At 46.6% G+C, this 25,263-nt stretch overlaps 1 protein-coding gene across 1 annotated transcript; it reads right to left on the reverse strand.

Annotated features, from left to right (window-relative positions):
* Window positions 1-12,380: 12,380 nt before the first annotated feature.
* LOC149332271 (uncharacterized) lies at window positions 12,381-16,495 on the reverse strand. Its single transcript, XM_089555726.1, has 3 exons — window positions 16,203-16,495; window positions 14,660-14,919; window positions 12,381-12,859 (listed from the first exon to the last, which is right to left on the reverse strand). Exons 1-3 carry the CDS (start codon window positions 16,493-16,495, stop codon window positions 12,381-12,383), a joined length of 1,032 nt encoding a protein of 343 aa, XP_089411852.1.
* Window positions 16,496-25,263: the final 8,768 nt, after the last annotated feature.

Consider the following 25,263-nt stretch of genomic DNA (forward strand, 5'->3'; position numbering starts at 1 on the left):
TGAAAACTACCGCACCCGCTGACGCACAGCTTTGGAAACCGACTGTATCAAAAGAGAATGCAAATGACCGCAAGACCGTTAGAGGTGCCCGTTAACTGCTCAAACCATCCCGGGGCGAACGCTAGGAATCGTTCTCGGGCCCATTATGGATTTCATCGTCGTATCTTTGTCTCCTACCATATCACGAGAAAAAAGAAAGTCTCTTATTGCCCTCTAGTGCGTGTATTATTTTTTTTTTACTTTCATTCCGCTTGTGTTCTGAAATTTTTGTTTTCTTAATATTATTTCGTTCACGCTCGCATCTAGCACTGCGCTTTATCACTTCGCTATCTACGCTCTGTGGCGCGGCAAAGCGCCCTCAGCCGGCAGTTATCCCGTGCGTAATTTAGAGATTGCATTCCGACGGGGTTGCTTTTTACGACGTCATCACTTGGCTTATTTACCTTCTTTACTTCCTATGACACGTACCTGCCAAGGGTTGTGTTCTTATGCTTGTTTGTTTATTATATTTATGGCTATCGAATGACAATAGAATCCAAGCGTCATTGCTGACGCGAGTGTTCTCTGCGACCTGAATGGCTGCTGTTCGCGGAAAAGTGAGGGATACGGCCTGCATTTATTCAGAAAGGAATACATGGTACGATGCGAGCACTCAACAGCCACTCTTGCCTCATTCCTCCTATAGAACACCTTCCTTTGTGCAATTCGTATCTTCTTTCTTCCCGGTTTGGTTCCCGTTTGCTTTTGAACCGTACCTCCGTGTTGTATTCAAAGAAACTTAGCCTTACTTTTAACAAATAATATGGCCAAGCAACTTCTTAGGAGCAGAAAATAAGGATATAAGACGGAACCACATGCTGCGAATCATCATCATCATCATCATACTGGAAGTCTGGAGAAAATGCAAACCGGGTGTAAAAGTTTTGAATTGTTGGAACGGAAGGGTGGATGATGGAGTATGAAGCACGTGCTATGTTTTGAACCTATGGAAGCTCAGTCTGCTTGAGGGCAGCACTTCGCTCACTGTCAAACTAAAGCCGAAGATCACCTTTGCTAAGCAGAGAAAACGTTTGCGGTGCCGCCAACACGTACTATTGGACAGCGCCCACTTCCGGTGTGGGAGCTGCTTCTGTCCGCCATGTTCTTCCTGAAGCGGTCCGGCTCAAAATCTCCTAGTTGTTTTGTGTACGTAAGCTCTCATATATTATATTTTTGTTATGACGGAAAGTGCTGTCCGCCGAAACTGTGATTGTTGTCATCGGCTTATTAGGGTCCACTGCATCTTTAAGGGCCACCTGTTTTAAATTCTGACACGAACTTCTTCACAGCAAGCGACGAAGCGATGAGGCGTTAGGCCTATTTCACGCCAAAGGAAGGAGCGGAGTGCTCTGAGCGACTGAGTGGTTATAAAAGGGATGGAACGAAGTAGAATTTGTGCTCTCGCGCTGCTCTCCACTTCGTTAAATCGAAATTTAACTACAGGTGTCTACGAACACTCAAGTTCGCTTTTCCAGGTCGCACATTAATCAAATATAGCCGCTGTGCGTGGTGTCTTGTCAGAAACAACGTCTTAACTTGTATGTCATAAACAGTCATGGGCAGTATCGAAGATACATGTATCTTCGATACTATCTTTCGATACATTTTGTGTATCGGTATTAGGTATCGCGTGCTGAAAACTAGAGTATCGGAGTATCGGTATCGAAAATACATTTTTAGTGTATCGTGTATTTTACGATACTCGATACAAAAAAAAAAAAACCTGTAAAAGCGCTCGCTCAGGCGGTAGTACAAGACGGGCGGCAGCACCTTCGCTGCTTTTTAGCTAACTCCCAAGCTACCACTTCTGGATCAGCGTTTCTCGGAGTTAGGAATGGATTCACCCGCAGGTTTGACCATCTTTTGAAGATGAAACCGAGTGCAGAAGAGGCAACAGTTGCTGCTGTTCTACACCCCTATTTCAAGTTGCCGTCGTTGCCAGCAGAAATGGAAGACTTCCGCCGTCATGCTCAGAAGCTTACAGAAGAAGCTGTTGTCAACTATGTCAGCACAACACAAGCCGCGCATTTTTCCGCACGCGAGGCAGTGGGATCATCGGCGCCAGCAGCATCAAATGCGTCAGCTGACGCGTTCTTTTCATTTGAAGAGACAAGCGGTATAACCAGCCGTAGCTCTAAGAAGGCGTTAGTGAAGCTTCAGTTTCTCAATTATTTACAAGATTATCGAGTTGATGTGGCTGTGCTTCATTCTTATCCACTGATAAGAGGCGCCTTCGTCAAGTATAATACTGCGACGTGCTCATCTGCTCCTGTAGAGAGGCTTTTTTCATTTGCCTCCCTTATAGCGCGCCCACATCGCGGGGCTCTTTCCGACCGGCGGTTCGAGCAAATGTTGTTACTTAAGACCTTCAAGTAAACGTAACGAATACCTTTAGCCTAATAAAAATGTTCAGCCATTTTACTTGTTGTTGTTTTAATTCCAGCTTTTCAAGAGTAGTTTCAGCTTCAGAAGTTTTTTATCGCAATACTGGCAAACTAACTGTTCGGTTCCCAAGCGCACGGAGCTTGCATAATTTAGTTTGATCAAAGGCATAGGCCATCGGTTAAGTACTCTATAGTATCGAACCGAAAACAGAAAACGTTTCAGGTTTATTCATATAGCCAAGTGCTCACAGATTGTTTCGTATGAGGAACTTTGGGTTAAATGATTTTTCGCTAGGCTGCTTACGGAAGCGATCACTTCAACATATATCGGGTGTCCCAGCTAAATGTAACCAAACTTTTAAAAAAGGCGAAGTGTCCTAGTCATGCAGTGAAACCAACTCAGGGTTGTTCATAGTCACGTGGTCTAATCTTGAGAATTTTTTTCGTGCTTAAAAGTTAATTAAGTAGTTAAGTTTAATTAGCTACCTTTTTAATTATTAACTTAAGGAAGAAAGTGTCAATGCAAAAGTTTTAGATGACCTCGAAAAACCGCTAGTAGTGCTGTTTTCGTCAAGTTACGATTTACGTAGCTTTATTTATTGGCCTTAAAAGAAAGTTATCACGTGACCAGCTGCTCGCTCACTTCTCTGCCCCAATGTATACCCGAAGTCTCATCGAGGAGAGAACTTCAGAAAAAACGGATTTTATTCTTTAAGGCCCGTCGTGGGACGTTGAAGTGGCACAGTTGTCATGTGGAAGCTTTTTCTTATTGTGCGGGTTATGGTTAAAGGGCGGTAAAAAAACTACTTTACGTAAATATTACTTTGCTGCAAATGTCTCAGTAAGCTGTTTCTTGAAGCGATCTACAACTTTTCTATTGACACTTTGTTCCTGAAGTCAATAAATAAAAAGTTAGTTAATTACGGTTAACTAATTAGTCAACCTTGAAGAACTAAAAAAATACTGCGGACTAGGTCACGCGACTCTAAACAACCCTCATTTGGTTTCAGACGGCTAGGACACCCCGTGTTTTTTAAAAGCTTGGTTACATTTAGCTGGGACACCTGGTATATGGCTTTAGTCTAAATTAAAGTTCTAACAAGGCCAACTGCGCAGACAGCGGAGCTTGAACAGATCCATGCGGTCGGATTCATTTATAAGTACTTGCAGGAAAAGTGCTCCATAGAAATGCACTAAAGGTTACAGAAACCACGCGTACATTTCCTAAGTTCTCCAATTATATTTCCGGAATTATTAGACAGTGATTTCAGTTATGTAAACTTTGTTAGTCGTAATATAACCTGTATTATATGTGATATTTTAGTGATGTATCGAAGTATCGAAGATACAGTATCGAGTATCTGTATCGAAAATTGATTTCGGTACTGTATCTTGTATCTGTATCGGAGATACAATTTTCAAAGGTATCGAGTATCGTATCGAAGATACTATTTTGAAGTATCTTGCCCAGCCCTGGTCATAAAACACACGAAGTAGAGAAATATTGCCGGCATCATTTATTCGAGTGACGTCATTTGATCCACGTGCAACATGGAAAGACAAACCTAACCAGTTTTCAAAGCGTGTTTTTGAGGTTCTGTATTTGCAACCACAATGCTGATTCTGAAATTTAAAAAAAATCTTATTTTCCCTCCTGTATGGATGGTCTGCAATTTCCGCAATACCTTCTTCCGCCACAAAACAAGTACTCAATAATTTTTTTCGTTAATTTAAGATCTAAACCACCTTTTTCTATTCTCTATCACGCAAATAATTTCCGCCTTGCCGCACAGCCCACATTGCAGACTGAATTGCCAAATCTTCCACGGCTTTCAAAAGAAAAGCTCAATCGAATAACTTCATACACCCAGTAAATTGGAGGAAACACGTTAACTATTGAACGCTGGTAGAATAGGTGCAGTGAAACTTCACTTAGGGCTTTTTGAAGATTGAAGCCTATTTGGTTTGCTGTCGAGTCACTCCAAAAGGTGAGAGTGACGTGAAGAAGGCCGCGCCCTCTCCCAAGCTGCCCCAGTCGTTGGTGTCAGTGCAGTGATGGTAACCTAGAAAAGGTATCCTACTCGGTTTTTGAGAGCCGAGACGCCATGTTTTGGTAAACAAGCCCGTTAAGCCAGGAGGTGCGAGAAGGTGCGGGAGAGTCTCGGTATTGAGGTCACCGGTGGAATCGCGTTGGGAACCTCGATGGAGGTGCGGTGGAGTCGGTTTAATTCAAACTCTGGAGGCTGGTATGGCACTGAAGAGAAGGAGAGCGAAGGAGAGCGAAGGAGTAAATACATCCTGATTTCCCTCATCCTCCCTTTAAAGTGGGAAGGAGGAGAGTGACCTCCAACGGCGCTCCGCCGCTTCGTCGGGACGCTCTGAGAAGGGAAGGCGGGAGCAGAGAACTGCGAGGAAAGAAGGTTACGGGAGGGGAAGGGAGTATAGAGAGCAGGTAATTGGCACGGAACGCTCGAAATCGTTTGCACAGGTGAGTGAAATGGGCTCAGTTTGCGGAGAGTAGAGCCAACAAGTCACCTACTACCAAACGCCGGCGGGAATGACTTTCAACATAAATTGCGTAGCAAGACGGTCCTTCACCGTGGCGCCGACGCTAGAACTCCACGGAAGATATATTAACCAGAGCGTTAATGGGAGAAGAGACGACTGAGTGTAAAGAGAAGGGGCACTATAAAAGCAGTGTCCATCTGATAACTTTGAAAGAATAATATTAGTCTTAACACAGGTTAGCAATACATGCGACTATCTAAGAATAAATGATCACGGCCACTTAGAGCTGGAAGGGATCTGTTACTCTGTTTGTGGAAACACATACTTTCATATCTCAAAATATTTAGAAAATATTTCAGTGGCTTACTAATGAGGGAGGTTGCCTAATAACACTGTTATTTCTTTCGAATAAAAATAAGCCTACATCCTACGATAGGACCAATCATGCCATTGGTTATTTTGACTGAAACATTTTATTCCCAACACCACTGCATTGCAAGCAAAATCAAAGAATAAGACTGAGGTTTAGCACGAGCTTTTCTTTTTAAATGCCCCACACTGAATACAGGATTTTGCAGATCTATCTCTAAAATTTCTTGAATTTAAAGCCCATGACTAGAAGTTTTTCAGTGTTAGGAACAAAATTCCGGCTGATAAATATCTTGTAGCGAGGGTTACCGGGTACGCCGGGTTTGTCCAAATTGAGAGTTCATTATTACAACCTGCTGACTTTCCAGACGCAAAACACAACAGAAATGTTTCTGTCGGTGCGACAGATTTGCTGTAATGTTCTTAACAAAAGGTTGTAGTAAGAACAGAAATTTTTGTAATGACAACCGAATTTTGTGTTGTTTGCCAGCATGGGAGCAATTGAAGTGAAAACGTTGTCATCATCGCATATATGTGTGGTTGTTTTTAAATGGTATGAGACTTATCACATGCATTCCACTTTCCTTTAGTACCAATTTGTCGTCGCACAACAGGAATAACATTGCATACTTTCTCGCACACGGTCAAGCCGAGTGTCACGCGCAAGAAATCCAGCGAGTTCCTCGTGCCTCATAGCCGTCCAGCCTTCACTGTAGAGGGTGACAGTGAGCTAGGGAGAATAAATCTGCATTTCGAGCAAATGGGATATGACTGCGCCTCAGAGAAACAGAGATATGGAGACCGCATATGGTGCCGCTAATTTGGTCAGTCCCGCTTCCACACAAAAAAACATTAAGGAAGTTTCCCAGATTGTCATGCTGTCCCCCCCATCCACGCACCATAACGAGGCACGAAGCTGGGAGCAAATTAACAACGTTAGACTCTCCAGCATGTAGTGGTATAGCTGGATGGTTTGCGGCGATCCCTGTAATATAGTTGGCCGAATTCGGAGACACATCAGGCTGATTTCGCGGGGACGTGTCAGGAAAATGAGCGGCTTGCAAGCGAGTATGGCTGGCACGGTGAAGAACTTGTAGGCGCTCGGGACAGCGCCATCAATTCTTGTCTTGCCGCCGGCAATGAGGAGGGCAATATGACGCTGCTTCCTGTCGGGAGCTCACGACTAAATGGACACAGCTTCACCACCACTGTCGCCGCCGCGCAGTTCCTCGTGTGTGCTTGTGTCTGAGTTTTCCGGCTGAGGCCGAACGAAAATGGACATTGATATACGGCACTCGCTCACAGCGGGCATGAGAAGGAGGCGCGTTGAGCGCTTGGAAGGAATGGACTGCACTGTTCGCGCCGCTCTGACGGACGGTGAAAGAGAGAAAAAAGCTTGGGTCGAATTACCCCATTACTGTTTCGCTGCTGTTGGAAGATATACGACCAAAGTGGGGTTGCTGACAAGACTTGTGTTTCTATCTTTCAGCTGTCTCCAAAACCACAGAGAAGTAAAACCGAAAGAAGCATATTTTGATTTCTGGCGCAATCTCGAAATTATTTGAAAGACCGCATAATTTATCAAAAAAAAAGGAGCGTGGTTCATGCGCAGGCAGCTGAGAAAAAGAAATCAGAAATGCTATTTTTTTTTGTTTTTATATTGCCCTCTGCGCTTCTGTCAGTGAGGAGGGCTCAAGCAATCTTACAACCACATTTTCGCACAGTTCCTAATTATAACTACGTGAATTGGGTGCCAAAGCAGGAAATAAAACAGCCTTTGTCTTCCTCGTAGGCTACAATTCCCTAAGAGAAAAAGCTAAGCTCTTGTAACTCTGTGGGATCTAGAAATATTACATCGAACAAAAAAAGAGAAGCTAAGCAAAGGAGCAATAAATACGAATTTTCTCTGAAAACTTTATGCCAGTCCGTGAAGAGATCAAGTGCGGCAAGCTGCATAGAGAAGCGAATAGAAAAACAGCTTAAGGATACACTAACCGGAAGATGAATCGCACCATAGCAATAACCAAAAATGAGGCGAAAAAGCCTCATTAAAATACTGCTCTACGGGACCTCTCCCCGAAACTGCTTTTAAAGTTCCAAGGCTCCTACCCTGTTATTTGCCAGACCTCTCCTGTGAACTGCATTTCTGCACCGCTTCTGCCGCCCCAATATGAAAGCCATAGCGGCCGCGAAATAGTGCACGTCGACCGCCTCAAGCCGTACGACGATCCGCCTATAGTGCGTGTTCCCTAATTCGGTAGGATGCCTCCTTTTTTTGCCTGGAGGTAATTGGAATTCGGGAGGTAATTGTAAGGTAATTCGCTTACAGACCGAAAGCTGCGGCCGGACCGTTCTTGGACGTCGCAAATAACGTAAACATGACTCAGCGACAATCCCGTGTAACAATATTAACAGTTTTGAATTAGTAGGCAATAACATGGTTTGGTTTCGACGCGATTCTCTTGCATACATTTCCTCATCATTCATCCTTATAGTTATGTGTTCAACAGACCTCAACTGGATTGGCGCCTGATCAGATTGTGTTACTCTTGAAAAGTACCAAAGCCAAAGTGTCTTTTGGCAACAAAAAGCAAAGTGGCTCTTCGGTACAACTTCTATATGCAGATTTTTCTGTGCCTTCTGAACAAAGTTCTCTCCATCGTCCTACATTGCAATGCTCTTCATTAGCTCGACCATATCAGAAGACTTTTTTCACACATGCATTTCTGCCTTTTGCCCGACATACTCTACAAGGACTCTGTGCTTGAAAGGCAAGGCTTCGTGCGAATCTCGCGCTCGTGCAATCTTAATGGAAAAAAAAAATTAAAGCAGAAAAAATTGAAATCGTCATGTAACTACTCACCGAATTCGACAATACGTGAGGGGAAGTTGGGGATCATGTGATGTAAATGTATCTTTTTTATATTTTCGCATGAATTTTTAAACCTGAAATTCCTACATCTGAAGTCCATTCCAGCGCGAGAGAAGTTTTCAATCAACCGCTTTTTCCCTGAGGCCTGCTCTGGAGACAGTGAGTATAACCACTTTTCTTGCTTTTCTATTATTTCTTTTACAAAACAAAAGATTCGCTCTTTCAATCTGGGGACTGGCGCCCCTTAATACTGCTCATGAAACAGGGCACCCGTTTTATCCCTCCGCTGACGCAGCTCAACTTGAATCAAGAAGGATCACTGCGGTTTCTTTCCTTCTTGTGCCTTGTCTTTTCTTTCTCAGAATTACTTCCCCCTATAATTTAAATACATTTTCTCTCGAATGGGATCCTTTAAATGCATTTCTCTTCGCACTGCTTTTGCGGTAGCTGTAATCACCATTCAAGAATTGAAGGAATGGTAGGCTGGCCGTTCAGGCTGGTCTCGGTATGAGTAGCAGTGATCGTGCCCTCATTCTGTAGTTCCGACGTGTTCTGTTTCTTCTGATACTGCGTTCGTTCCTCGAACGTCTCTACTGAAAACTGCATTTCGACTGCCGAACTTATGCGCCATTCTATCGAGCGCAGCTGTAAAAAGAGCTATCGATACGAAAGAGTGAACAAAAAAAGTATTTCACACCAAAAAAATATGGAGCAGATCCGAAGGCGTTAGAAACGAGTCGTTCCTGTCTGCACGGAAAACTTGTGCTTCAACCAAGTATACTTGCTTAATTCGTTCAGCCCCTGCGCTTGTCAAGACGAACTGCGAAAGACACGAACTTTGGCGAAGACAAAACTTTTGCTTAAGCAACTGTCGTTTAAACATCACATAAAGGTGTTTTTGCACTACACGAATGGAGGCGTAGCATACTTTGGAGTATTAAACGACGTGGAAAGTAAAAGAAGGTGATAGCTTTTATAACGCAGAGCACACGCACTGAGCTTGAGATATTAACTAAGCCTGAGCAAAGCTTAAACTTCGAATGCAGCATAACGCTACAGCATGTTTTCGCGCGCGTCAGAGAGCAATTATACGAGCCATTTTTTCTCGGTAGTCGGCAGCAAGAGAGCCAGAATCCATTAATGAAGAAAGTATTTTTCAGAAAGACAGAAAGCGAGAGAACTTGCATAAAAAAATGGCTGAGGCTTAGCTAAGGTTAAGCCTAGTCGGATGCGAAGCATATTGATGGCTAGGCTTGGTAATACATGGCTTTCCTTTTGTAGAACGTTGTCGCCGAGCCGCATATTGAGCATGCCGCTTAGCCTGACGTTCATCCCGCTCTTCATCGGTCTCTGTGGCACGCTGAAGCTTTCGCTTCTCGTTCAAATCAGCCGTGCTTCTAGGCGGCATCCCAACACCTGACCGCCTCGTAAGTGCCCGGAGAGCGAGGCAAGCTCAGCTTTATACCGCTGCTGTAGCGTCACGTGGTCAGCTGCCGCGCCTCTGATGTGGAGCCTCCACCGCCGCGGCCGACCGCGCGAGCCGGCAGCCCATCTCTCCGCTGCTGTGACGTCATGTTGTCACGTGGTCAGCTGCCGCGCCTCTGATGTGGAGCCTCCACCGCCGCGGCCGACCGCGCGAGCCGGCAGCCCCTCTCTCCTCTGCTGTGACGTCATGTTGTCACGTGGTGTCACGTGGTCACGCTAAAGGTCAATGGTAGCTCCACCGCCGCGCTCGACGGGCTGTAGTGTAGCTCTAGTAATACGAGGGGGTACCCAAAAGAAACCGGACTTATTTTTGTTTGAACTTATTTGTTCACATTTTAAGCACAGACCTTCACTCTCCTTCGAAGTATTCCCCACTTGCAATGATACGCATGTCGAATCTTTCATTCTATTTTTCAAAACATTGTTTAAATTCATCTTTTGTGATGCTTGACAGTGCCTCCGTCGTTTTTTTCTTCACCTCAGGAACATCAGCGAAACGCTTTCCATTCACCTATTTTTTCATTCTAGGAAACAAAGAAAGTAGCACGGGGCAAGGTCGGGAGAGTATGAGGGTTGAGGAATAGGGGTCACGCCATTTTTGGTCCAAAATTGTCGTAGAGACAGAGCTGTGTGAGCAGAGGCATTGCCATGATGGAAAAAACAGCCACCCGACCGCCACAAATCTGGCCGCTTCCACCGCACACTGTTGCCCAATCTTTTCAAAACATTCAAGTAGAAAGCCTGGCTAACTGTCTGACCCTGCGGAACAAATTCTCAATGAACGACTCCTCTCACGTCGAAAAAACAAATCAGCATTGTTTTGAGGTTTGGTTTCACCTGACGAGCTTTCTTGAGGCAAGGTGAATTTGAAGTTTTCCATTGGCATGATTGTTGCTTTGATTCAGGATTCGATTCAGGAACACTTGAGTTGTCCCCACAGCATCGTCCTTGTACGTCTTTCTTAATATTTCAAGAGTTTCCATTCAACTTTTTCCGAGCAAAAATCAGAATTTCACCGGCGCACGCTGTGCACGAAAATCAGCCATTGCAAAAACGACGTTCACACAAAACAGTCGTCACTCTAAAACTCTGCCTAAACTTGTCTGACCTCCTTCAACGACGGTACTCGGCTTACTGACTCTGGAATGTTCGTTCTATGCGCTCCTAGTGTCAAAACGAGGTACCACAGAAGCTTTGCCGACCAAAAAATTTAGTCCGGTTTCTTTTGGGTACCCCCTCGTATGCTTCGTATAAAAGCCACAGCCTTTAGGCACCTCAGGCTAGAGCGGTTCATTCTAACACCACGTCTACAAACACATGGCCTAATTAGCGAAGGAGGAGCTTTTTGACGTCCGTTTAGAGTGTATGAACCTTTAATGTCACATGTGACCACGTGTGTTGAAGTTCCAACATCAAAGTATTCTTAAGGCTTTGGTAGTGCGGCATCTGCTTGGCTTAGATATAGCGGGCGTGAAAATAAGAAAAAGTCTGTGAACCTGACGTTTGCTTCACGACCTGAAGAGTTCTGCCTCCACTTCAACTCCTCCCAAATGCCCTATGCTGGCAGACTTGGCAGCTCACTCTGTGCTTGAAAAGTGTCGAAAGCTATTAACAATACCTGTGCCATAGAGCAAGTAAAGGATGTCCGGTTTCTTGTCTTTAACGCGTGCCCATTCACGTGATGACACATAAAAATATCCCTATGGACTGCAGGAACTTATTTAGTGGACACAGAAGCAATGAGCTAGTCCACTTGTTTCAATTCATTTTACCGCTAGCGACAAAAAATGCAACAAGCTCCCCGCTCCTTCACACACATCATAAAGCCTTTAAACCAGGCTGCACATGGAGTAAATTTGTAATATATTCGACCCTCTCAGTAGAAACTTCCTTTAATGCGCCCCATAGAAGATTGAACGTTGAACGTTTTTGACGGCTGCAGCTGTGCGCTTTTCGTGGCTCTCCGACTCTTCCCTCCATGCACTTAATTAGTTCGACTTCTAGAGCTGCCGCTCAGCTCCACTGCTCTAATGAACAAAAGCTTTATATAGCGCCCAAGCATCTTCGCAGCACCCAAGTGCATTAGTCTTCACAGAAAGCACAGAAAATAAGGCTAAACATGTAGCCTTTCCATTTTCTCAAACTTTTGCCTCCACGATCACTGAAATATCTGTACTGCTCAAATGTTTGTTGCGCTTTTTGTTTCCTTCAATTCCTAATGGTGCAGGCATCTCTTGTGTTAGGCGCTTCTTGACAGGGCCGTCTAAGAGAGCCTGGAAATGGCGTTCATATAATATGGGCTTGGGTTTTGCCACATTGAGAGACAGATGGAGGCCAAGGGTGGCATGAGAGATACAAAATTACCAAATAAATTATAAAAAAAATAAATTATTAAAAGTGCCCCAGGTATGCAAGAACGGATTGCGGGATTGTCGCTTCTAGCGAACAGACTCGCTAGAAGCAGAGATATTTGCAAGGAAAGGCAACTGCATGGTAGCAGCCTCATCTTGTCTAGACTAGAGTAGTTAGACAAACTTTCAGTGCTACCGCAGGTGCTTCAGCGACATTAGCGAACCAAAAGGTGCAGCGAAAGACGAGGAAAAGATGTATAATCAAGTATTCTGTTGCTAAACTTTGCTCTGTTTTGTTTGTTCATAATATACATCCATATCACAGGAAAAGTCATCCACTTGTGCTATAGAAACGATACGGCCACAAATACATTAGCAACTGGCGTCCACAGCCATCATCGACGAGTACATCGCGCCGGTCCTGTCCGACACAGACTCCAGGGTTGGCTGCGGACTTCGAAGCAACTCAGACAGCGTGGAGAACAGCTGCTGAGTGTAGGCGCAGGGTGACGGGGAGAGCTCAATCCCGTGCATACGACGCACCTCCCCGGCACTTCCGGGGATAGCGCGACGATCTGCCGCAATCGTTGAGTCGTCGTTCAGCGACAGGACGACCAGCTGCGCAACGACGACGGCCAAGCAGAAGGGTCCCGCTTGGTCACCGTTGCACACCGCCGCGTTGATGGCGGTGAAGTCGTCCTCCGGCCTCAGCAGGAGGGACCACAGGGAGTCCGGCAGCGAGGTGACCTGAAAGCGGTGCCGGTTCCACAGGAGGCCGTTGTTGAGCACCACGTCGGTGCGGCGCAGATACACGTCGAAGAAGTCGAAGGGCTCCACCTTGAGGCCCTCACCTGAGTCGCGGGTGTCGCGCGAAGAGATCGGAGGGCGAAGTTTACAAATGAGCCGGTTGTTTTTCCTGAACTCTTTTCCTTCTCAAATAAGCGCTGTAAACTCGTGGAATCCATACGACCGCCTCGAAATTTTTTAGGCTGAAGGACCCTTAAACTAAACCTAAGGTTCTTACGCACTTTTCGTTCGGTTTATTCACACACCAAAACGCTTATATTAGTGAGCTTTCGAAATCAAACTAGAAGCTCTGGAGTATGAAATCTATACCGCGTGAGTCAAGGACCAAAAGACACAATGACACAGCGCCATCGATCCGTGCGTTCTTTCTGTTCTTGTCCATTCGCACTACGTATATCACATTGGAAATGCACGAACGCGCTCAAATATCTGCACAGGTCAAAGTCCTGAAAGACAATCGAACAACACTTTTTCATTGCACAAAATCTGCCTCCTCAGGTCTCAACGCCATTCCGCGAGGGCTGAATTTACAGAAAATCAGTCATCTGGCAAGAAAAATCATTGCAAAATGTCACGGTTAAAGCGAAAACCGCAAGTGACTTAGAGGTAAGAGATGGAGGGGGTAAAATAGGATGAAAGAAACAGTCCACGTTAAAGGAATGTGTTCCAGTTTAATTTCGAGAACCTGGGTTTCATTAACACACAAGCGCCACTCAGTACACGGCCATCTTTTGCTTGTTGCCTTCAACAAAATGTGGCCCTATCTGCAAGGCTCGACCTCACGGAAGACACTGAGGTACCCCCATTTGCCCTCCTTCGAATTAGCATATCTAAAGATAGGAAGTGTATTTGCAACTCGGCTTAAATATCCTGCTAATGTGACTTTTAAGCGCATGAATTCCTAGGTCTTGGGATTTGTACGTAATACGCGAATCAACGCGTGTTAATAATGTCACTGAAATACTGCACACGGGGCATTGCATACAAACTGCCAATCGAAGAACGAGCAGCGTCGGGGACGACAGTTTTGCATTCGTCAAAAGAACGGCGCACTGACGTATAAAAGATAGGAGGCACCGCATAAACAATGCGCTGCGTGATTTTTGTGGTCAGTTCCTCCTTTTAACGCCACAGCGTTAAGGTTCCCTTTGTGCAGAAAAATCCGGCGTCATCGTTGGCGTCGGTGTCGGCGTTGCGAGCGAAAAATCCACAGAGAAGCAACCTAGGTGGGCAACCCAGGTTACGTTACTTTGTGGAGTCATCACAACCTGCGCACTGGACTGTGAGGACACTGACCATCGTGGCAGGTGGCAGTTAATTAATGATCGGTCGCGATATGTTGCCCAGGAGGAGCAACCCAGGTCGCACAACCACCACTGATAGCAGCAGCTGCCATCGCAGGGCCATTCCTCAACCTCTACACAGTGCGGAAGGTGTAGCGCGAGGAATCCCTGCGGTTTATCAATTTGAAGTCGATAATGACGGTTTCTGCATACATCGGCGTTAACCCATCAATGTTTTCGCGTCATAGCATTGGAGCTTAAGTGTCCCCTCGAATTTTTTCTACGTCAATCCGTTGTTCCTTGCAACATCATCGTTGGTTTAATGGGATAAGTGAGGGAATATTAATCAAAAAGATACGTAGCAAGCCAGCAACTTAGTAGAGATAGGAGCTAGGATTAGGGAAGTGGTTGGAGAAAGGCGGCTTTGTCCAGCTCAGAACTGCAATAGGTGGAGGTCAATAAGGGATGCCTTTCTTAAGCAGTAGCCTTATCCTGCTCTGAATCGATGTTATCACGCATTTTATCACTGCACGAGCAATAATTCTGCACTCGTGTACGGACCTCGCAGGTAGAGCAGCGCCGAGCAAAGCTGCTGGAGGAACTTCCACAGATGCGGCTCCCGAATGCACAGGGCCCTAACAGCGAGTACGCCGGCGAAGTGCTGAAGACCGTCGTCGGGAAAGAGCGTGACGAGGTGCAGCAGGCAGCCAGGAGCATTGATGGCAACGGCCAGCACCGAGAGGACTTGTCTGTGGTCGAGGCGAACCCACTGCCAGAAATCATCGTCATCCAGAAGCTGATCGAGACGGTGGTTGTCTGCCCTGCCGCCAGAATAGGAGAGATCTGTCCGTTAGTGCAACATGACCTGTGGGAAGAAGCGAGACCTGTATCACCTGTGAAGCACCTACAAACACAGGCCAAGCTAAATAATACAACCCGCATATGACACTCGTAGTCGGTACAGTTGTGAACAGTTGGGGATAAGAGTTAATCCAGAATATCGAAGTAATTTGCGTCACGCTGATGGCATTGCCTTGCTAAGTCACTTAGGAGATGAGCTGCAAAGCATGATCAATGAGCTGTACAGGCAGATCAGAACGGTAAGTCTTAAATTTAACATGCAGAAAATGCAAGTAATGTTCAACCGTCTCGCAAGGGAAAAGCAGTTCACAACTGGTAGCAAGGTGCTGGAAGTGGTAAGGGCATACGTCTACTTAGGGCAGGTAGTGGATGCTGATCCCGATCATGCGAGGGAAATAACGAGAAAAAAAAGAATGGAGTGGAGCCCATATGCCAGGTTGTCTCAGATCAGCAGCAGGTCAGTGAACATCATAGAATCAGCAAGTCACAACCCCTCTCTTTTTTTTTTTTACTTTAGTAAGTGACAAAGCTTGGTAGTTGGCTGTTCTAACATCACATCACTCAAGATAAAAGTACATAACTGCTTTGTCTTACCGGAACTCACCCTACGGGGCAGAAACACTTATGCTAACGAAAAGGGTTCACCTTAAGTTGAGGACAACGCAGCGAGCTATGGAAAGAAAAATGCTAAATGTAACGTTAAGAGACAGGAAGAGGGCAGAGTGTGTGAGGGGACCAACTCTGGTTAATGACATCCTAGTCGAAATCAAGAGAAGGAAATTGGCTTGAGCAGCGCATGCTATGCGAAACAAGATCACCGATGGCCCTTAAAGGTTACGGAGTGGATACCAAGAGAAGGCAAGCGTGTCAGGCGGTGGCAGAATGTTGGGTGCGAAGATGAGATTAAGCCGTTTTCAGGTGTACTTTGGCCACAGCTGGCAAATGAAAGGATTAATGGAGAGACATGGGAAAAGCCTTTCCCCTGCAGTGGGCGTAGTCAGGCTGATGATTATGATGATGGCTCGATACATGTGTTCCATGGCCAACTTCTCTCACATGGCTATGGCGTGCCCGCACGACGTTAGGCAGCAGGTGAAACTGGCAGCTGTGGGCCCCTTTGCTTAGTTATGCTGACGCCAACAATCTGTCTGGAGCGCCATACAGCAGTTAAGCTGAGCCACATACCCTTGCAGACCGGAGGAAGCCTATCCACCACACTTCCCCTCGAAGTAGTTACTCTCACCTGACGGCCATGTAGTTCTTTCGGTCGAACGTGCAGGTCACCCAGTAGGACGGGTGATCCGAATCGGAGAAGTGGCGCTGGAGGCAGGAGTTGACCGCACAGCCGCTGAAGCGGACGATGGAGAAGATCAAGGCCCTGCGCTGGGCACGTTCCGAGAAGCGCTGCGCGAGAGCCTTCCACTCCGGCAGCGTGTGGGTGGCCACCAGGATGTTCCGGCACAACTGCTGCAGGCTACAGACGCGTCTGCGGATGCGTGGGACGCGAAGCAGGCTCCGAGGACCATGGCTGGCCATCTTCTTCTTCTTTGAGCAGCGCGTGGTGGGCAAGTGCACGTGAAGGTGGGGCTCTCGGGAAGATGGGGTGCCTTGCACATGTTCCATATGTTCCACGCCGGCTGTTGAAGTGGATCTTCGCCACGTTTTTTGGGCGGGCGCAGGAACGCGGGGCTCAAGACGAAGACGATTACTGGAAGTTGGACTTACGGCTACCAGGGAGCAACTGCTTTCCTTATGGCTAACAGACAACACTAAGAGCAGGAGCCTGCTTTTGTTTCTGGAAGAGAGAAGCCTGCACGATCACCTTTACTGTATCGACAGCCTGTTATAAATGTGGAGAGACGTTCCCCAAGCGAATGATGTGAAGGAAGAATGGCAATAATACGACACTTGTGAACCCAATATGTGAGATGCTCCGCCGTCTAACAAAAGGCGTGCAAGTCGCCGGACCGTATAAGATAGCTGTGCGGGGTAGATCCTCAGCGTATGCTGAATGTGCACTTCAAGGACGCGCCAGAAACAAATTGCATCCAGAGCGGGTGAAGCCTCGAAAATGGGGCCAAATAGAGACGACAGTGCTACCCACTGAGAGTGGTTTATTCCGCGAGTGGATGTGACGGGACCGGTCCCTGTATTCTAAAACCTCCTAATGAAAGCACAGGGGGCGTGCGCTGGCGGAAGACGGCGCAGCTTCTAAAGCGGTGGGAACGCCTGCGGCGGTTGCACTGATTCCGCTTGGCGTTCGGGTAAATCTTGCTAAGGATATGCAGGTTTGGGAATGTTCCTGTCTGCAATCTTCGCCAATACACTGCCTCTAGTTGATTTAGATCAGGATGAGGCGGCGGATAGCGGATCCGTACCCCCTTATAGTAGTTGAGAATGTCTGAGTACGTAGGGCTGACTCGGTCGGGTAGATCGTCCGATTGGGAGGAAGCTCGGCTCGCATACCCTCGAGCTGCCTCGTCGGCGCGTTCGTTCCCCGCTATGTCGATGTGTCGTGGCACCCAGTAAATGCTATGTGTGACTTTTGGTGGGGTCGCGCTCTGGAGGAGCCGGAGCGCGGCGCGACCTATGCGGCCGTTCATGTAGTTACGGCACGCTTCTCTCGAATCTGTAAGGATGGTAAGGGACATGTTGCTTCGATTACCGGCTACCGCCGCTAGAGCTACGGCCAGCTCCTCCCCTTCGGTTACCGTGCAATCCCTCACTGAGGCGCTAGCTAATTCCTTTAAGTTCGAATCAATAACTACCGCCACTGTGCTGTTATGTGAGCTTCCTGTATACGGAGCCGCGTCCGTGTATACCGTTGTGGATTTTGTAGCTAGATTTTGTTGCACATATCTCGCCCGGGCTGCCCTACGGGCCGCATGCAAGTTGGGGTCCATGTTCCGGGGAAGGGAGCGAACCTTTAGCGTCTGGCGAATTGCGTCCGGTATGCTCGCAGTACGATTCGCGAATTCCGCTGTTCGGCCTAGCCCCAGTCGCCTAAGGAGCGAGCGCCCCGTAGGAGTCTGCTGGAGCCTAGCTAACTGTGTGACCAGTTGGGCTTCTTTGATCTCTTCGAAGGTGTTGTGAATTCCAAGAGCCAGTAGTTTTTCGTTGGAGGTGTTCATTGGTAGATGCAGGGCTGTCTTTTAAGCTTTGCGGAGTATGGTATCTGCACTATCCACTTCTCCTTTGTTGAGGTTGAAGTACGGGAGATCCTTAGCAAGATTTACCCGACGCAATATCGGGACACTTGCCCGTGGTGTGGCAGCAAGCCATCGTTGTACCACATCACGTGGGAATGCAGTAAAAACGACAACTTTCGCAAAGACCCGAGTGCAGAACAGTGGGAGAGCCGGCTCTCCAGCGGCGATCTGGGTTGCCAACAAGGTCTGATCCAGCACGCCCAGCGAGCAGCGAAGCTCAGCGGCGCCCTGGAATAGGGGCACCGACCCTGTGAGAAGAAGGAAGATGGACCTCTTCTTTCTCGTCTGCTACTAGCACCTTTCTAGAGCAATAAAAGTTTTTCCTACCTACCTACCGCTTGGCGTTCTATGCGGGATCGCATGCAGCATGACTTCAATGATCGTTTAATGACTGGTCTTTCGTGCTGTGGACGCCACTGGTGACTTCAGGGACTCTAACGAAAGCAAGATAACAAAAACTGCTCCAAGCTGGACAAGTTTTCGATGTCAGTCAACAAAGCGCAGGCCTAGAGCAGAGCGAGGTTGCTGCAAGCCTGGTCATCCTCTCAGGTGATGACCAGGATTACTTGTGTTTAGCATCTTAACCAGACGACAGACAGTGACTTTTAGGTCCCTGTCTGTCATTGACACTGTTTTAGTTTGGCGTGTACACGACAGGTCAAGCGCTCGCAATTTTCAAATTACGTAGATTTTGACCTGTAGGACGTGATGCGTTCATGTTTTAGTGCGTTTGCAGGGATAGTAGGCATTCCTCGCATTTAACGCTTGTGTGTCTGTCTGTTTGTTTGTCTGTCTCTGTTTTTCTTCCTGAGGCCTGCTTGCTCGAGAAAAGCAACCTGGATCGCAACCCATCCCAAGCATCCCAAGTCCCAATGACGACAGCGCCTGCCATAGCAGGGCAGTGGTGCATCGCTTAACCACTGCACCAGGAGTAGTACGAGGACTCCCAGCTATCTATTAATCTAAAGCAGATCATGACCAATTTCAAATATATGGGCATTAACCATTTACCGCGATCCGAACAACTCCCATCCGTGAACATTGGATCCGAACACCGAAATCAAAGTGAAAACCAAAATGTTAGCACACGTAATCCGCATTTGGCCAAGCTACGGGAATCGGCCACCATTTTTTTATCTAGTGGGTAATTGTTTTCGAATTAGCGCAAAGCACTCGTCAACTGTTAGCAGTCAGCCGCCACCATGGGTACTCTGAGTCGAGAAAAATATTTCTGAACGCTTAATTACATGTGTTTCGCCCTCCCGTTCCATACCCCCGGTCGGGAATGACCCCCGCGCGAATGCGAAGTGTTTTTTTTTTTTAATGCATCACCTTCGAAATTCCGTTTCATACTTTCCAGAGTTGTTGTAAGATGAACGTAGTTTTTTTCATAAACAGACAACATCATAGGTACACTGTGAAATAAAAATGTGCTTTGACAACACTTGCATCTATGTGTTCCTAGAAGCGTTAAACTTACTTTTCATCCCCAGTCGAAACCGGCTGCCCCGAACCGTCCTTCCTTTTGAACACGGTTTAGGTCTTTACGTCACTGCTCCTTTCTAGCACATTATGAAGAAGAAACCCGTGCGGCTTTCTTAAGAAGTTTTGTTTGTTTTTTTACGATGGTCAGCCCCTGCTTGCTCATTTTTTCGGATCACCCTGCCTTACCAGACAGATTTTCGTCGGAGTCTTGGCTGCATAAGTTTCGCCCTGCCTATGTACTGCGGAAGGCTGTGGGGTATAGGCACATCACGAACACCGTTCAAAGTTTTTATTCATGCCTTGAACGCTGCACTTCAGGCTTTACTTTTTTTTTTGAAGGCACAGAGCGTGTGCCAGACGTTGCCGGCTCAATTTTTTTCGGTTTGGCTACAAGTCTCCCTTTGCTGTGATTCCAGTTGCGATGTTTTAGCATAGCCGGATAACCGTAGGTCCAAAACGGCAATGCTTGCTTTGGCCGTGCTTGCCTATCCGCATTTGCTGTACAGTCGTAATCACCGTACATGACGTATTTACCCAACCACAGTGCTAAAACTAGTTAATCTTACCACCTCATCGCGGCCGTTAGACTGCCTACCGGAAACCAACTGCGCATGCGCGCAGCACACGCACTTATTTAAGCAACCAATGGTCGAGAAACTATACGCCAAAATGAAAGGAACGGGTACCTTGATGTCTTTCAGAAAGTAATCACAACGCTTCTGTGTTGGACGCCAGTTTCTTTTGTCATCAGAGCGCTTCTAAACACGAATGAATTCCACGAAACAACCCCGGTTTCTCTGTATATGATCCGCATCTCGTTTTATTTTTCTTCGGCACATTCGCAACGCGAACACTCAAGCTCTCTACCCCTTTACTTCTCCCTTACTCTCGATACACAGTTCCCTCGCTCGTCTTTTCCATTTCGCCTTCTGAATTCCTCGCACATGCTTCATCTGAAATGCAGTTACGGTTGTGAAACATCAAAAGCGCCACAACGTACAGGCCAAGCACGCATTCAGCTAATAAGAGCACCAAGCTCAGATTTAAAAAAAAAAGTAAAGTAAGAAATGAATTAGAATGCTCACTCGCAGTGAATGCAATGGCGAGGGGCTGAAAGAGGGTAGAATGTGGAAGCATAGGGGAGATGACAGCGTCTCGGAAAGTGCCAACGTCGAATGAGACTTACTTTGATTTATGGACAGTCTAGCTGTATGAAGCGCGGTTATCGCACTTTCATTACTCTCTTTCAACGTGTCTCTCCGCCTCCTTCGTTCGCTCCTTTCTTTTCGTTCTTATGGGGCCATCCTTCTTTCTCCAATGCTTTCTTTTTTCAGGCACGAATTTGATTGCGCGGTGTGCGCAAGCGGCCAAAGAAAAGGGCGTAAACGGACAATTGTCGCCAGCGAGACCCAAAAGAAAAACAAGATTATTACCTCATTCCCTCAGGAGCTCAAAAAGAAAAGGAGATCCAACGCCGTAAAGTGTGCCTCTGCCTGAACTTTTTCCTCATTATAATGCTTTTTCTACTTTTGCACTAAAATTTTCATCTAGTATTTGTTGCGTGCCGCTGTGTAAAGCTCAGTTTTCGGCTTCTGCGTGTTCCTATTAACGGCTGATTGCTTCTTTGTATAAGAAGGATGACTGAAAAAGGAAACCGAGGACAAAAAGATTATAGAATAACCAGAAATTAGATGCGATAATTCTGAGGAAAAAAATTGGGTTTATCCTCGATGATTACACTGATGCTCTAACTCCACTGAATGCTTTAGCTCTAAGCGTAGGTTTCACACATGCGACAGAATTGTTCTGATGGGTGAATGTGGTTGCAGCTAGGCGGATTAGGGGTGGGTGGACCTTGTTGAGGACGGATAGATTAGTGTAATGCTCTCAAAGAAAATGGAACGCGCTCTTCATCATAAGCTCTTGCGCCTGCAGTTTACCGAGCGATGGATAAGACGCCGACTGGCTTCCGTAGAACCGTCACCAAAGTAGAAGCCTGGGCGGGTTGGTAGGTACTCATTCTAAAACAGCGCAAACAAGACAGGGACGACAGAAGAGAACATACAACACAGCGCTCGTGTTGTACGTTTCCTTCCGTCATCCTTTTATTCTTTGCGCAGTCTTAAAATGAGAACCACCTCCAGCCGACTGCTGCCTTCCAATCCAACAAGTTGCGATATCGCAGTCTTCACCCTAACGCGTAGCAACCTTGCAATCCGGATACACTCTCTTTACCTTCTTTCCCGTAATCTCGCTCCCACAGTTCTTCCCGTATGTATATAGCACGCCTGTCCTGCAGTCGTTTCTTGTTATTTTTATTTTATCACGAACACCATTTATCGTTGCGCCTTACACTGAACACGATTTCCGTCCAAAAGCCGAAAGATGTCTGACCTCGTAAAGGTGAGTCCCAAAGGCAAGCATCACATCGCTGATTCCAAAAATTACGAAAGTGGTTGCTAAGGAAGAGAGGGGGGCACTGACGAAATAGTACGGGCAAAAAAAAAAGGAGAAAGACGCCTAAAGAAGTTGTGCCCAATCTCTAATCAAATTACCCCCAGGAATCCCCCATGATAGCCCGTTTTGGGAGGCTATTAATCTTCTATGGATGTCAACGGGTGGAGAAATATAGAGTTCTCTGTTCTCACCGAGTTTTCCTAGCTCTTAGGCAAGCCTTAATCAGCACTCCCCCTTGCTGTCTGGGCCAGAGAAGAAAAGTCGGCTGACGAGACACTCATGCCTCTCACAGTGCTGCACCATTTCTCCGCATGTGATGGACACTTTTGCCAGATACTGATAATAAATTTTCGGCCGTCGATGGTGCCGTTGGTGTGCGAAACACTGCCGCTTATACGGGCTGGCACTGAGAACCGTAAAAGGCTGTGTCCGAGGCTGCTGATGAACTTGAGCATAGAAAACAAGAGTAGTAGTAGTAAAAGTTTTAATAATAAATATGTGACTGCACCTGGCCAGCTTTTATTGCGTAATGTACGTACCCACAGTGCTTGCAAAAAGTTGGCAGTGATTGGGACAACCGAGCGAACCCTGAAAACATTTTATCTGTTGTTTTTTTTTCTGGCAGGATAAAACGATAAGCAGAGCTTTGATTTGCCTTACTAGGGCTCCATCACGTCCGCCGGTGTTTCTATTCAAACTGATTCCGTGAGCTTGCTCGTTATCCCAGGTCGAATGCGCTCTGCAGAGGACACGAAGTGGATGAGAACGAACACCACTGAGAATGAAGACGGGGACAAATTACTGTAGAGGGCGGTCAGCAAAATAGGACTGCTTCCATTTCTTAAGGACAGGGGCGGTGCGAAACCGTAGGCTGTTAGAGGTGCTTAAAATTGCGCATCCAATTTTTGAACGGCGAGAAGGTTGCGGCCAAGTGCGTAGCAGTCCTCAGAAGATGGAGGAGCTACGCAGCTCTTCATCATGAATCGGCTTCTCTCGTACAGCCCTCTACCCTTTCCGTGATTACGGCGCTCTGGCGTCCCTGAAAGTGTGCCTATAATCAGATCCCTCCACACTGAGAGATTAAGGAGATCACCTCCTTTCCTGCTTGTTTCCAACTCAAACCTCATCGCCCATTTCTGCATGAAAGCGCTTTCAAAATAGAACTTGTGAGCTCATGTGAAAAAAAAAAGAAACGGCAAGCTTTGTCATTGTTCTTCGCCTCGATTATTATCGATTTTGGACATTCACATTGATTGCAGCTTTTCTTTTTCTTCTAGTTTGTTTTACTGTAAGAGGCTGAAAACCATCCTTGAGCACACCCATGCATCATGGATCATCGGCTGCGACTTCTGCGCTCATCGCTTACCGTGCGGAAGTTCAATGATAAACGCTAGGCGCAGGAATCTGGTATCATTTGCTTCAAACAATCAAAATTTAGGTTGTGAATGACGGCGTCCAACTTGACTCTGGACCTCTTTCCACATCACTTGTATTTATTGGACGTTTGTGTTGTGTCGCAGTCTTTGAACCTGTGTACTCGGTAGTTTCGGTCTAAATCAAGAAGGCATAGGCATAGGGAAGGTTTGTAACGCAAAGGCATGATAACCATTAGTCTTTGCGGGTAACACAGTGGCTTCCATGAAAAGGCAAGAGTAGCATGGGGCGGCAGAGACCGACTTGGGAGGCGACAATTAGGAAGACTGCGGGATTACAGCAGCTGCGGAAGAAACGGAACGGGGTCAGTTGGACGGATATGTGAGATGCCTACAGTGTATCTAGTTTGGCTGATGATGATGATGATGCGATAATATTATGATATCGAGACATGGGAGCTCCCCTCTACCTCAGGATCCACAATGCACTCGCTGAATCTAACGACAAATCGACTGGACGGCACTTATCTCGCATATTAAGCAGGCATGCCAAAAATACCTTACTAGCAGCGTGAAGGACATTGTAACGTGTACGGTGAACGTTTGCTAGAGGCTCACACACGGGTATGTGGAATTAGGATCTCTTAGTGCAACTCGTCACCATTCAGATAGACGATACAGGCACGCCGAGTCTACAGATCGCATCAGAGAGGCCCGACGCGTACAGAAGATTATCAAAGGACAAATGAACTAGTTGGCGCTTTATCTCATAAGTTCACTATCAGCTTTAAAATGGGCACGGCTGAGAGCAGTGGGCATTCTGTTCGACGACCGCTGAGCACGCCTGTTGCTACCCAACCGCCGCGTCATTCATTGCTTGGTAGGCGCAAGTCAGCCCAAATAAAGAATTTGCCGTCACCACCACGTGACACTATATTCCTTCCTGACAACTATACGCACTGTACTCTATTCTCCCTCATAAAGAAGAAAAAGAAAGGCACATTGGAAATACGGCTTTTGTGGTCTTCTAGACATTAATAACAAATGGAGAGAAGAAAGCAGTCACTCTTTTCATCCGATGTGGAGACCGATTGTTTCCTGCGGTTGAATATGTGGCAGATTAGCATTGGTCCTTACTTTTTGTGACAATAATAACGGACTTCACAATAGCATCCTTCTGTGCCCATTGTCTATTGCGAGTTAGAACTCTCAACATCATTGCATTAGCATATTCAGTGTAGTTAACAAAGGTTAATTAAGCTGAAGACACTTTCTTGTCATTAGACCAAACTTTAGTGATCACAGCAGCACCCGCATTGAGGAGGAGGAGGTAAACTTTATTAAAGAAGAGGTCTTGGGCGCGGATTGGGGTCATGTTCCCCTCCCCGCGGTGGGCTCCTCTTCTAGGCCGGACGCCAGGTGGCCGACCGACGATGTCGTTCGGCGACCTCTTCGACTCGCTCTGTGACTCGAAGTTGAACCTCCGGGTCCGACCTGAGCAGCGCGGCCTCCCACTGAGATTGGGTAGAGAGCTGCAGACTCTGCGATTGCTTGCCTTGAGTACATGAGTATAGGAAGTAATGCGTAAGCATGAGTTTTCAAACTTCGCGCCACGCTTCGTTTTCAAATTTGGCGCCACTTTTGCTCCGGCCCCGCCCACATTTTGCACATTTCTGTCTCTAATTAATTAACTAATTAGCCCATCTCAACCTCCCAATTCCCCGTAAGAAATTTTTTGATGTTCTATCAAATGGTACCAATTTTTTTTTTCACATAAACA

This window comes from Amblyomma mixtum, chromosome 8 (genome assembly GCF_055824585.1).
Source record: "Amblyomma mixtum isolate Tamu chromosome 8, ASM5582458v1, whole genome shotgun sequence".
NCBI lineage: Eukaryota > Metazoa > Arthropoda > Arachnida > Ixodida > Ixodidae > Amblyomma > Amblyomma mixtum.

Coding starts and splice junctions, on each gene's coding strand:
- LOC149332271 (XM_089555726.1), bottom strand. CDS start 16,495: ATGGCCAGCCATGGTCCTCGGAGCCTGCTTCGCGTCCCACGCATCCGC. Junction 14,920..16,202: donor AAGAACTACATGGCCGTCAG/GTGAGAGTAACT, acceptor TTCTGGCGGCAG/GGCAGACAACCACCGTCTCG. Junction 12,860..14,659: donor GGCGCTGCTCTACCTGCGAG/GTCCGTACACGA, acceptor CCCGCGACTCAG/GTGAGGGCCTCAAGGTGGAG.